This window comes from Panthera onca, chromosome A2 (assembly GCF_046562875.1).
Source record: "Panthera onca isolate mPanOnc1 chromosome A2, mPanOnc1 haplotype 2, whole genome shotgun sequence".
In the NCBI taxonomy this organism is placed as follows: domain Eukaryota; kingdom Metazoa; phylum Chordata; class Mammalia; order Carnivora; family Felidae; genus Panthera; species Panthera onca.
In genome coordinates, this window is record NC_138340.1 from 24,809,375 (window position 1) to 24,823,082 (window position 13,708).

At 37.5% G+C, this 13,708-nt stretch overlaps 1 protein-coding gene across 9 annotated transcripts in view; it reads left to right on the forward strand.

Annotated features, from left to right (window-relative positions):
* Window positions 1-361: 361 nt before the first annotated feature.
* The window catches only part of CCDC66 (coiled-coil domain containing 66), a 51,354-nt gene continuing 38,007 nt past the window's right edge, over window positions 362-13,708 (forward strand). For 5 of the 9 annotated variants that reach the window (XM_060631349.3, XM_060631351.3, XM_060631354.3 and 2 more), the window contains exons 1-4: window positions 362-464; window positions 2,091-2,155; window positions 2,807-2,832; window positions 11,978-12,422. In XM_060631349.3, the coding sequence (XP_060487332.3) occupies window positions 454-464; window positions 2,091-2,155; window positions 2,807-2,832; window positions 11,978-12,422 (547 nt within the window). In that variant the 5' untranslated portion in view covers window positions 362-453. Of the gene's footprint in view, window positions 465-2,090; window positions 2,156-2,806; window positions 2,833-4,771; window positions 4,818-11,977; window positions 12,423-13,708 lie in introns of those variants that run through there. The other 4 variants (XM_060631357.3, XM_060631356.3, XM_060631353.3 and 1 more) reach the window with 4 other exon arrangements.

Below are 13,708 nucleotides of genomic sequence, written 5' to 3' on the forward strand. Positions count from 1 at the left end.
CTCCCCAGGTCCCCACTCCCAATTTATTTCATACCCGAATAACCCTCTCTTACAAATATGAAATACGGGAAATGTTCATTTCCTAAAAAGCTTATACTTTTAGTTTTTCCATATTTTTGCCACCTCCACCTGAGCTGAGGCACTTCTCTGGGGGCTTCGAGTGAACTAGGGGCCGAGGGAGGGGGGGTGGTGTGCCTACAACTCCAACGAACGAAGATCCCCACTACCCAAGAACGAGGGCTAAGCGCCTGAGGCCAGGCTAACCCAGCGGGTCTCCCCAGTGGCTTCTCCCCGGTAGAGAGAGCACCCTCCAGCACGACTAATTCTGATTGGTCTGTTGTCCCAGCTCGCCGGCATCACCGTATCCAATGGGCGTAGCGCTTGTTGAGCGGCGGAGGCAACCGGCATACACAGGGGACCTGAGTGTTCGTGGAGAGAGCGAGAGGTCAGGCCATGAACCTAGGGTAAGCTGGGGCGAGAAGGGTGGTCTCTAGCGGAGACGGGGTGAAGCTAGGTTGGCCCTTGGAATCCTTCGTGGAACACCTTCCCGGCTTGCGCCGCCTCATACGGTATTGTTCGGCTGCCTGTGGCGGAGAGGGGACCAGAGGCCCGGGACGGCGTTTGTCGCCGCCGCCGCTTTTGCACAACGTTACTCGCTGTAAACCTGCCCGGGACCTCCTTTCCGCCCTCTCATTAACCTCACGGTGGTGAGGGAAGAGAGGCGGAAAGCAGTAAGGGCAGATGGAGAGATAAAGTTTAGTGGCTTTCCGGGGAGAAATCCTGGCCCCGGCCCTGGTTTTTTGCGCCTTGGGCGTCTCTGCAGGTTGTCGGAGCGCCCAGAGGCGTTTAACGCCCGTAATGCGGAGAACCGAGTCTTGAGCAACCGATGCATTGCCAGTGCTTGGCCCCTAATAGGCCCTCATTAAGTTTGTTGAGTAAAAGGGACTGTTGCAGGGAAGTGATGGTGAAGTTCATGTTTTAAGAAGATGAAAAGTTACCAAACTCAGACAACACATCATTTAGCAAATGAATTTTGTATCCTAGAATCTGTAGAGAGAAAAATAAATAAGACAGGCTGCCCCTAAAGGAGTTTACAGTGCAGTAATACTGAACAGACGTACTTTTCGGTTTCATTCTTTTATTTGTTGAGTTTCACGAACGTGTAAACATGGAGTATTCTAACCCTGCAACAGGGAAACTTTTAAAGTCCGTTTTCCCCCACTGTTTTAATAAAACAGGGTATTTTGATTTCCTCTACTTACCAACACTACAGTTTCGTGTTCCCAATGAGACTTTTTTTCAACCTTTTTTTTCCTTGGCTGATCCCGCTGGATTTAATTTTGTCTCTTAGACATCACATTTGTCCCCGTTGATGTTTATTGACCTACACTTATTCCTCCCTCACTTTTAGGAAACAGTGAATTAAATGTGGACTATTTTTATTTTCAGTGGAATTTTTATTAGGACCTTGATTTGTACAAGTTACCTTGGTAGTGTCTATTGTTAACTTTGTGCTCTTGCATAGGACATGCACAAATAAATTATAACAGCCAAAACTTATTACAGATTTATTGTTGTTATAGTAACAAAGTGTCAGTGTGCTCAAAAAGTAACAGTGGTGGCAATGTTACAGGCCACTTTCAGATTAATGATGTAGCAGGCCATAGAATGTATTAGTCATGAACAAATAGTAGTTAGATATGTTTTGCTACTTTAACTTAGGTGGAGAGTTTTGGTAACAGCATTTTTTCCAGTCTGGATTTATAAGAGTTAAATAATGGCATGATAATTGAATTCATTGCTTACCAGTAAAATACGAAGTTTCATGTTAAAGGTAATAAAAGAATTTATTTTTAATTAATATATTAATTAATAATTATTAATTATTTCCAAATAAGTTTCAGGAATTTTCTGAGTGTTTAGTTTTATCTTGGATTGAAAAATGATTTTAATTAAAAGAATGGTTTAATATTTACAATTCTTGTATAAATTGGGAAGAACGTATATATTTTCAAGATTCAAATGAGCATTTCATTTCTCTTTAAAACTTTGCTGTTTCTTAAAAATGACAACTTTCTTTTATTTTTCAGAGATGGTTTAAAGCTTGAAACTGAATTATTGGATGGAAAAACCAAGTTAATATTGTCTCCATATGGTATGCTGTGTTACTGGAAACCTAAAATGTTAACTTTTATATTCCTACCTAAAATTTATATGAGTTTAATGTACTTTTTGCTTATAATACAGTAATATTTAAATGATTCTTTGTAAAAAGCTGTTTTCACTTTTTCAGATTTATTTTTAGCCAAGTAAAGTCAGATTACATCACTGCTTACCACTCTCAGTATTTATTCATAAAACTTAATGTCCCAGTATATTTTAAGGTTTAGTATGTTGCCTAATGGATAATCTGGGTAAAGTTTGTGTAATTATGTTCTGTGTATATAAAGAATGTTGTTTGAGAAAATTAAATTTGTAGTAAGACCACAGTTGCTAAAATCATTTTTAGTATTAGTTTTAAAACTCAGTAAACTTTGGTAGTCCGCTCATTCGTATTCCTATTTTTTTTTTTTTTTTTTTTCTGATCTGTTTATAGCTTTATCTTGGAAAATAAATAGAAGTGAAATAGAAATTCTTGAACTATTCTGTAAAAGTTAGAACACTCAGACAGGACCTAAAGTTAATGCTTTTGGAGTTAATATTTCTATTAAATACCTTCTTAAAACAATGCTAATTAAAATTTATTTTGTGACTGCCTTAGTGTGTTTTTGTTTGATGGCCCAGTAATTATTTTTTTCTTTTGTAGAATGTAAATCAAAATATTCTGTGAAGGTAAGCCAAATGACCTGACCTGTATTTGAATGTAAAATGTGGTTTTCTTTACAGTGGTTTGAAAAGAATTCCTGTGAAATTATCATAATGGGTTTGGGATAATGATGAGGAGTTATTGTTCTCTTGCTTTCAGGCTGGTCCTTTCACAGAAATGGGATCATAATTTTTCAGTTTAAAAAGGTGTATAGAACATTTTTCCTCTACATCAGTGCTGCCTAGTAAATCTTTTTGTGATGATGGAAATATTCTAAGATCATTGTTTTCTAACATAGTAGTCAGCAACTAGTCATGGGTGGTTATTTAGCACTTAAAATGTGGCTAGTATGACTAAGGAAGTGAATTTTTAATTTTATTTAATTTTGAATGCAAATTTAATAGTTAGTACACTGGACAGTGCAGTTCCTAAGATCTTTAAAAATACATATTCTTTAAAATGAGAATATTTTTCTTTTCATATTCAGATTCCATTTTCCCACATCAAAACGGTGTATCTGATTCACAGACTCTTACATGCATTTTGCCTTCTCCTTTAAGAGATCATACTTGAGCTTAATGATAATTTTCCTTTTAAATTTTTATCAGGAACCCATAGTGACTTTTTCTACAAAATACAGTACCACTTTCAGTTTTTTGATATCATACTTTTCTTGTTCCCTATTTTTTTCCATGTTTAGATTAATATGAGCAGAAATTTTATCTCTTCCATAATTCACTGTAGCCCTCCTTTTTCCTTTATCATTGCAGCATCTTAAAGTCTTTGTGTTTCTGTGAATAGAGCTCAATTTGGATGATGTGGCACTTTTCAACTCTGAGCTCTTGATGGCTTTGCTCTTTTTTCCAGGTTTGATCAAGGTGAAGTTCCTTGAGTACCGAGCATAATAATCACTTCATAAATGGGTGATGATAATCAGTAATTCCACATGTTACCAGTAAAAATTATCTCTCTAAATATGGTATATTAGTTGTATACCTTGTGTGCTTTTTTAAAATCACAGAATACAAATTATATATTTTTTCCTGGTCCTGCTCTGTTAAAATATTGCAACTAATTATTTTTAAAAAAAATTTTTTTTTTAATGTTTATTTTTTATTTTTGAGACAGAGAGAGACAGAGCGTGAACAGGGGAGGGGCAGAGAGAGAGGGAGACACAGAATCTGAAACAGGCTCCAGGCTCTGAGCTGTCAGCACAGAGCCCGACGCGGGGCTCGAACTCACGGACCGTGAGATCATGACCTGAGCCGAAGTCGGACGCTTAACCGACCAAGCCACCCAGGCGCCCCTGCAACTAATTATTTTATTTGAGTCACATTAACAACTACAGCACCCCTTTTTTAGCTTTAGATAAAAAGCTGCTTGTAATAGTTGGTTTCCATCTTCCCTTGACCTCTGTTTTCTTTCACCTGTTTCTTCTTCCATCAATGTCCTTAATGGATTTGCTTCAGTCACCACATTTTGTGAAGACATTTCATTGTCTTTTTAACCAGCCTAGAACATATGGAGATCTCCTTTCATGCCTATAATAAAATTACTAGTCTTGGACTTTTGATAGAATCATCACAAGATTCTGTTATCAATCTAAAAATATTTTATTCTAGGATTCTTTTTTTTCCAGAGTAACTATGTCTCAGTCGATGTTGATCTTAAATTATTATTTACTGTCTTGGAGCAAATTGTTTGATTTTATTCCTCTTGCTTTTGAGACTTCAAAATACTGATGATGGTAACTATATAAGGTGATGGATATGTTAATTCACTTGATTGTGGTGACTATTTCACAGTGTATGCATTTATCAAATCATCTAGTTGTATGCCTTAAATATATACAGTTTTTAATTGTCAATTATACCTTAATAAAGCTGGGGAAAAAATTCTAATGAAACCTAAGTCTCCCTTCTAGATTGATTTTACTTGAAGGAGCTTCTCTTCCCTTATTTATAGGGGTTGCTGAGATCTTCCTCATTTCTTTCTTTGCTCCTCACAGAAGGTAAAATACAAAGATAGTAGTACTTATCTTTTTTTTTTTTTTTTGCTTAAATCTGTTTTTAATTTCCCAAATCTCATTCAGCTTTATGTTGGATTCTCTTTCCCATAAGTTATTCATGAATTCTCTCTTCATAGTGTTTTTCTTCTACTGGGAGAAGCTCCTGAGTGACTACAACACCTACCTACAGTTCTGGTTTTCCCTTTCCTCATAGGTTGAATTACTGTCATTGTCATAGTGTGCTCTTTAAACACAGCTGAACTGTCATCTTGTCATGATTAAGTTTAACACCTCTGTGGTCCGAGTACTTTTTAAATTTTTCAAAATCCCTTCTGCATTTTTTTAAATCCGTGGTAAGGAATATGAAGTTAAAGATGGTTACCAGTTTAATTTCTTAAGCTTTTAGGAAGAGAAATGAAAGAAATGTTAATGATTCAGTGTCATGAGTAATTTATAAATTCTAAACTCTTCTACTCGGGCACCTGGGTGGCTCAGTTGATTAAATGTCTGACTCTTTGGCTCAAGTCATGATCTCATGATTCGTAGGATTGAGCCCTGCGTTGGGCTCTGCACTGACAGTGTGGAACCTGGTTAGGATTCTCTTTCTTTCACTCTCTCTGCCCCTCCCCTGCTCTCCCTCAAAATAAATGAATAAACTTCTAAACTCTTACACTTAAAATTGTCACTTGGGGGGCGCCTGGGTGGCTCAGTCGGTTGAGCGTCCGACTTCGGCCCAGGTCATGATCTCGCGGTCCGTGGGTTCAAGCCCCGCATCGGGCTCTGTGCTGACAGCTTGGAGCCCGGAGCCTGTTTCGGATTCTGTGTCTCCCTCTCTCTCAGACCCTCCCCTGTTCATGCTCTGTCTCTCTCTGTCTCAAAAATAAAAAATGAACATTAAAATCAGCTGAAGAGCTTAAAAAAAAAAAAAATTGTTACTTGGGCGCCTGGGTGGCTCTGTTGGTTAAGTGTCTGACTTTGGCTCAGGCCATTATCTTGAGGTTTATGAGTTCGAACCCCAGGTCAGGCTCTGTACTGACAGCTCATAGCCTAGAGCCTGCTTCAGGTTCTGTGTCTTGCTCTCTGTCTGCCCCTACCCTGCTTGCACTTTGTCTCTCTTTCTCTCAAAACCAAACATTAAAAAAAAATTGTCACACATATTAGTTGAAATGTAAAACATTTAAAAATTTTTTTCATAGGTATTTCTACATGTGAGAAGCAGAATAGTGTCATGCTAAAGGATATACACAATATTAGTGTTAAGTAGCACATTTTATATTTTAAAATGTTACTTTTCTCTGATTCTTTCTAGCTTTGGCATCCTGGCCCCATATAAATGATAAAGTCAGCCAGTACTAAACAAATTCATTGGACATTGTATTATGAAAAATATTGATAGAATTAAAACTAGTTAAAAAACAATTTGGCTATGTAAAAATTTTGACATGAAGACTTGATCTATTTTGATCTATTAAAATTCACATAATCCAGTAAACACTTGGAATTATTTGGTCTAGATTGCTTTTTCTTAATAAGTAACCTGAACATAATTGAATATTTATTTGGTAGTTCATGATCTTTTGCTGCTTCCATTTATTGGTTTTGTTTTTTTTTTTTTTTTTCTCCCCTGCCATTTAGCTACAAAAGATAATCAGAATTGAGCTGAGTATATATTGACCTCATGCCACATCATTGCCCTTCCTGCCCACCCCCCTACCCCCATTTTGTTAAATATTTTTAGAAGATTTTTTGGTCTGGTTTTTTTTTTTTTTTTGTAAGTGAAATTTTGCAGGATAATTCTATTTAAATTAGATCGTCAATTAGTAAGTTTTTATTTAACAAGGATTTACTGAAGATGTAAAATTCTAGTAGAGTGCCATTCTTGGCTTTATTTCTTCTGTGATTGAAAGAAAGGAAATGAGCAAAACCTGGTCCTTGTGTTTTGGAAGTGAGGGTGTCAGGTAAATAACTCTATATTACAAGCAGAATATGATGTGTACTATAGTAGGATAATGTATACCACAGTAGGGTTGTAAAAGGCAGACAACACTGCAAAGAGCAGCCCTTTGTGGTTTGAGGAGACCAGGGAATGCTTCATAAACGAGGTGACATTTTAATTAGAACTTAAAAGATGAGGCAGATATTTATAGGTAAAGAGGTAGGGGAGTGTATTCTAAGTTCAGAGAAAATACTGGGCACAATACCAAGATAGAAAGCCTAATTTGCATTTGGGGAATAGTGTGTATCTCGGGGAAGTTTAGAACATAAAGCTTAGGGGAGGGTTTAGTCTTAAAGAGTTTAATTTTTTTTTTTAAATTTATTTATTTTGAGAGCATGAGTAGGGGAGGGGCAGAGAGAGAGGGAGAGAATCCCAAGCAGGCTCTGCGCCATCAGTGCAAGAGTCTGATGCAGAGCCCGATCTCAAGAACTGAGATCGTGACCTGAGCTGAAATCAGGAGTCAGACGCTTAACAGACTGAGACAGCCAGGCACCCTTTAAAGAGTTTAAATATATACTTAAAGAATTTGAACTTCCTTGATTTGTATGTAGGGAGCATTAAAGAATTTTTGAAAAGTGGAGTAGATACGGTATAATTTGTGTTGTAGGATAGGGCTTCGGACAGCCCTACAAAGGACAGATTGTAACTGAGAGACCATAGTTATGGGCCAAATATAGTCCAGGGAGAGTCATAAGTTCTTGAACATGGGTGGTGGCTAGTGAAATGGAAAGAAGGGGACAGAAATGACTTCAAGATATGTTAATGGCATGCACTGCACTTAGTTTGAATGAGCAACTGATTAGAGAAACAAAATGCTCAACTATTAGTGACCAAAAAAAGGCCCATATGAGTCAAAGAAGGGTGAGAAAGTAGGAGCTGTAGTTGGAGTCTGAAGTGGTAGGGCTCAGCTCTGTAAGCTACATGCAGTCTGCTAATAATTTGCTTATTCTACACAATGGTTTTCAAAAACTAGAGTGAATTGCCAGTATCTAAACATTGGAGAGTTTAATGTAAAATCTGTCATTTTTGGTTCTCTTGAAATACTGGATTCCTGTTTGGCAGTGTAGGCTGGTTCTGATGGTGACTGCCTCCTTTAGGTGGAAAAATGCTTTCAACTCATCTTGTTTCCTACCTAGCCTAATTTACAGTATGTATTCGAGTTTGCCATTTCTCACTTAGAGAATTAGTTATATTAAAGTAGCCACAGGGATGAGAGGATAAAAGGCATTTTACATTGTGGTACCAATTACATTGGTATTATCAAAAGCCTGAAGCTAGGAACAAATAGGATTTGGATGAGGTGAAGAGAATAACAAACAGATCTGTGGCTGATACTACAGGTACATTTTGAAAAGTCAGGTGAAATGTGAATGGCTACTTGGTCTAAGTGTGGTTGTATATTATATAAGTTACTGAAAGACCAGGAGAGTTGGGATATGATAAGCCGGGTGAAAGTCGTGGGGCATCTACCCTACTGTTTGACAGCAAATATCTTCTTCATTTTTACACCTCTAGTGCTTTTCTGTATTGGTGAGCACATAAAAAGCAACAATTAATAGTGATTAAATGGGTGTTGAATTACTTTCGGTTAATTGGGTTTACTGAAATGTATAATGGATTAATAGAGGAAAGGTATGAATTAGGCAGACTGTAATCTAGTAGTGTGGTAATGAAAACCTGAATTTAGGCTTATCATCGTGTAAATGGTGAGAAAAAGATATTTGAAAGGAAGAAATGACCAATACTTGTTCATAAGCCAAAGAAGACCATGAAAGAGGATAAAGTTAAAGATGACTCCATGCTTACTGGTCTGAGAGATTAGGACAACAGTGCCACAGAAAAAGGATATTTTGCAAAGGGGAATAAATATGGGGGAGAGAGATAATTCAGTCTTTAAAATAGTGTAGTTGAGGGTAGTCAACAAAAAATTCACTTAACACCTATTTTGTTCCACTCATTGTTCTGTACTGGAGCTATACAGTGGACAAAGTATAAAAAATCTCTGCCCTAGGGAGTTTACATTGGAAACAAATAGAGGCACTTGGGGTGGCTCAGTCAGTTAAGCGTGCAACTTCAGCTCAGGTCATAATCTCACAGTTCGTGGGTTCAAGTGCTGCTTCGGGCTCTGTGCTGACAGCACGGAGCCTGGAACCTGCTTCTGGTTCTGTCTCCCTGTCTCTCTGCCCCTCCCCTGCTCATGCTCTGTCTCAAAAATAAACAAACATTAAAAAAAAGAAGATTGAGTTGAATGGGCATACAGTAAGCAAAATATACAATGTCACAAGATGAAAAGTGCTATAGGGAAAAAGAGAAAGGGAAGAGGCACAGTCACTTTAGGGGCACAGCAGTCTTTGGAAAAGGGAGTGCTAGGTAGGTGAGAGTGTGAGGGAGAACAGGAAACCTGCAAATTTAAATCAGTTGTTCAGAGAAGACCTCACTGAGCCAGTGATGTTGGAGCAAAGATTTGAAGGAGGTGAGTACATAAACCATGAGGGAAGAATGGCCCAGGTAGAGGGATTGACTAATGCTAAGGCCTGAAATTAAGAGTCTTATTCAAGGAATAAGAAGCCCACGTGTCTGGAGGCTAAGACAAAATGAGATCAGAGAGATCAGGTAAGGGGATAAAATGTGAAGCATGCACAGATCATTAGGTCAGAGTAAGAAGTTCAGTTTTCTTCCTAAGTAAGATAGGAAGGCCTTAGAAGCTTTTGAAAAAAGTGACATGATGTGACTTTATCTACTAAGGTACCCTGTGGCTGCTGTGCTGAGCACAGACTGGGAAGTGAAGGCAGAAGTAGGAAAAGCAGGCTTTTAGAAATTCAGGCAAGAGCATTATAATGACTTGGAGTAGAGGGCACAAGAAATGTTCAGGAGTGGTCAGATTCAGGACATATTTTGAAGGTGGAGCAAAACAAGGTTTAATGATAAGTGTGGCATATGAGAGATAATTCCAAAATTTTTGGCATGGGTAGCTTCCTCTGAAAGGAGGAAGTTATTTAGGGGCATGTGGGAGATCAAGAGTTTGATTTGGGGCTTGCTGAGGCTTTTTTTTTTTTTTTGTGATTAAAGACAATTTTATTCGATCCTATCCAATCTGTGTGTGCACATACATATACACAGTCCATAGCAGACTTTGCAGGAATGTATATATTTCATTAAATGATAAATATGAGAACGTTTGGAAGTCCTGTGTATAATGTACTTTTGTCACTGTGAATTCTTTTCATAGGTTATATGGGGCATGCTGAGTTTTAAATGGCTATTAGAAACCCAGTGGAAGTGTTTGGATAGGCAGATGGAACCTTAAGCTAGGGGAGAGTTCCATCCTGGAGACAAATTTGGGAGTCCTCAGTATATGGATAGTAGTTAGAGCCAAAAGGGTAAATGAAATTAGCAAGTGAATGAGGTAACTTAGAGAAGAGATCCTGGGACTGAGCAACTTTAAGAGGTCTGGGGGAAAGGAGCAGCAAGAACCAGGATTGTGGAGTCCTGGAAGTGAAGTAGAGAAAGTGATTCAAAGTGGAAGGAGTTGGGGCCCCTGGGTGGCTCAGTTGGCTGAGCATCAGACTTCAGCTCATGATCTCACAGTTTGTGAATTTGAGCCCCATGTCGGACTCTGTGCTGACAGATCAGAGCCTGGAGCCTGCTTCGGTCTCTCCTCTCTCTGCTTCTCCCCTACTCATGCTCTGTGTCTCTCAAAAATAAATATTAAATTTTTTTTTTTAAGTATTCAAAATAGAAGGAATAATCAACTGTGTCACATGCTGATAATATGTTAGGATGAGGATCTGAGAATCAGTCACTGGATTTGCAACATAAAAGTTATTAGTGACCTTGATGAGTTTTAGTGGAGTCGTGTGGGTGAAAGTTTGTTGGGAATGGGATTATGGGAGATGAGAGGAGAAAGTGGAATCATGTATTTTTTAAGGTGATAAAAAATGATGTGATCCAGCAGAAAAGAAACAGTTGATTCAGGAGAAAGCAAAGAATTGCTGGAGAAAGATCCCTGAGAACGGGTTATATGAATATGTATGAATAACAGGAGTACAAGCAGGTTTGTATGACTCTTGATGCTGGTACAGATTTGGTGGTAGAAATTTCTTGAAGTTTTTTCAGAATGCTTCTCTGTAAGATTTTTAGTGAAATATTGATCAAGATTTTCAGCTGAGAATAAGTTATGAAAGAGAAAGTGTTAGGAATTTGGGAAAGAGGAGAAAGTTGAAATTGTTAAGAGTAAATGAATTTGGGAAATGTTTGACTGTAGGGTAGCATGTTGTTTGGGCTATGTATTTAAGGTGAAACTAAATATTGTGGCTTGGTATTTTTCTTCCTGAGTAGTGCAGGCACAGAGTAGGTGATGAAGAGTTAGATTTTACCAGTTTGGGGATTTGCAAAGTGTATGTCAGAGCAGGAGTTGGGAATGGAAGGCAATGGTGGTTTTGGTTGATTGTGGAATTTAAGGAAGGAAATGAGGACAAGAGGAAGGTAGTAGAATCAATAGATTATAGATCCCAGATGAGTTAAAGAATTATCAGAATTGGGATATGCAAGGAGAGTGTTGGTCATTGTGCCGTGATTGAAATTGAGACTATGGAGGGATTGCAAGTTAGGAGTAACAAGGTCACTATAAGATATCACTATGGGAATGAGTAACCGAGGTGGCTTGGAGGACAAGAGTAGAAGAGCAGAGTTCAAGGAAATGAGAGGCCAGGGAATTGGAAAAATGATCTATGTGGATATGAAAGCACTAATAATTAAGACAGGAGTTACGCTAGAGGGATGTCGACCCACAAGTTAAGTTATTCAAGGCATAACTGACCTAAGTTACTAATGCACAGGTCTATAGATACCTATAAAGAAAATTGGTAGTATGAGTGGTATAATCATGACATGAGATTCCAAGCTGGAGTAGAATGGAGATGTTCTACAACAGCTAGAATGAAAATTCTTCTGTATTCATTATCTTGAAATAAAGTAATTTCCGGTTGTTGATGAAGCTTTCAAGTAGATTTGCAAAGGTTAAATGTTATTTTCTCATGGATATAATCTTTTAACAGCAAAATGGAAAAAAAATTTAGAGGCCTGACATCACAGACAATATAAATAAAGATAATTGTTTGATTTTTCATGGGCTGTTATAAAGTATAAATTTCTGGTATTTTAACAGATGGGAAATAAGACCAAGATTGCAAAATGTCCATTAAGAACAAAACAAACTGGATACATTCTAAAATCAACACAAAATACTTGTATCAAGAGTGGAAAACTTTTGCAAAAGAAGAGAATGGGTTCAGAAACTTCACAGGCAAAAGGTGAAAAAAATAGTATGACTTTTTCACCCACTAAGGATTTATGCAAGCAGTATGTAGATAAAGACTGTCTTTATGTCCAGAAAGAGATTTCACCTGCCACCCCCAATATACAGAAGACTAGAAACACCATAAATACATCTATAGTATCTGAAGAGAAGCTTTGCCAAAAACACATCACAGCTGCAAATATGAAGAGCAGTTTGGTGTGTCTAACACAAGACCAACTACAACAGATTTTGATGACTGTGAACCAAGGGAATGGATCTATTTCCCTGATTGAAAATGGAAAGGAGGAAACATGTAAGGTTTTTTTTGAAGTTTTAATTAATATTAACTTTACCAATATGTACTTGTTTTCGAATTTCTCATTCATTGGATTTGATATAACTGTGCCTCTTAAATTCTAAGTTACTGTGTAACAATCTTTTAAAATAATTATTCTTTTAGAGAACAGTTTTCTCATGCAGAATTACCAATTCTGTGGACTCTAGAGTAAAAAAGCTATTGTACTTACTTTAGAATATAGAAGGCTCTACTTACATTAAAAATAATTATATTAAATGTTTTTTTTTTTTTTAATTTTTTTTAACGTTTATTTATTTTTGAGACAGAGAGAGACACAGCATGAATGGTTGAGGGGCAGAGAGAGAGGGAGACACAGAATCGGAAGCAAGCTCCAGGCTCCGAGCCATCAGCCCAGACTCCGACGCGGGGCTCGAACTCGCAGACTGCGAGATTGTGACCTGAGCTGAAGTCGGACGCTTAACCGACTGAGCCACCCAGGCGCCCCTATATTAAATGTTTTAAAAGACCACTATAGAATTTCTAGTGAAAATTGAGGGAAGCTTTACTTTGAATATTTGACTTGAGTTGCTGAAAAGATTTTTTTCCTGGCTCCTGCATTTTGCCTTCTTTGACCCTTAATCTACATTGAGGATTGGCAGCACTATCTTTTTAATCAATGTAAAACATAGATTTGGAAGGAGTAGTAGAGTGTTACATGTCTTCTGTTTCATTAGGGCATTGTGTTATGTTTTTAAAAGCCTTCCAGTTTCAGCTTTGAGCTAAGGAATTAATATGAGTAGAAATATTAAAATTTTGTTAGGCGATAATGAAATAAATTAAAATTAACAGTCACTAGAAAGAGGCCCCACAACTGATTTGGGGACAAGTTGGAGTAATTTACCTTCTCTTGGCCTAGATTGTTCTTTGTAAAATGAGGGAGCTGGGTCTTTAGAGGCTAGAATTGTAGCCTAGAGAACAAAAAATAAAAACTTACTATGCATAGTGAGAGATAACGTCAACAAAGTTGAAGGCAGAATTTGTCTAATCATGTATTGACCTGCATATTAAATATGCTTTCTCTTCACTGGGAAAACTAGCACATTGAGGTAGAATTAGAACAGTGTTTGAGCCAAGCATAGGAACCTGTATAAAACATTTGTAACAGGTATAACAGAGGCGTAGAGACAGTGGTCCATAATAAAGTTTTCCATTGATTTCCCAGCTAAATGAGAAGAATAAGGACAAGGTAATGAGTTTTTCATAAAGCTATTTGCATTTATTCTCCTTTAAGTTGTGATTTG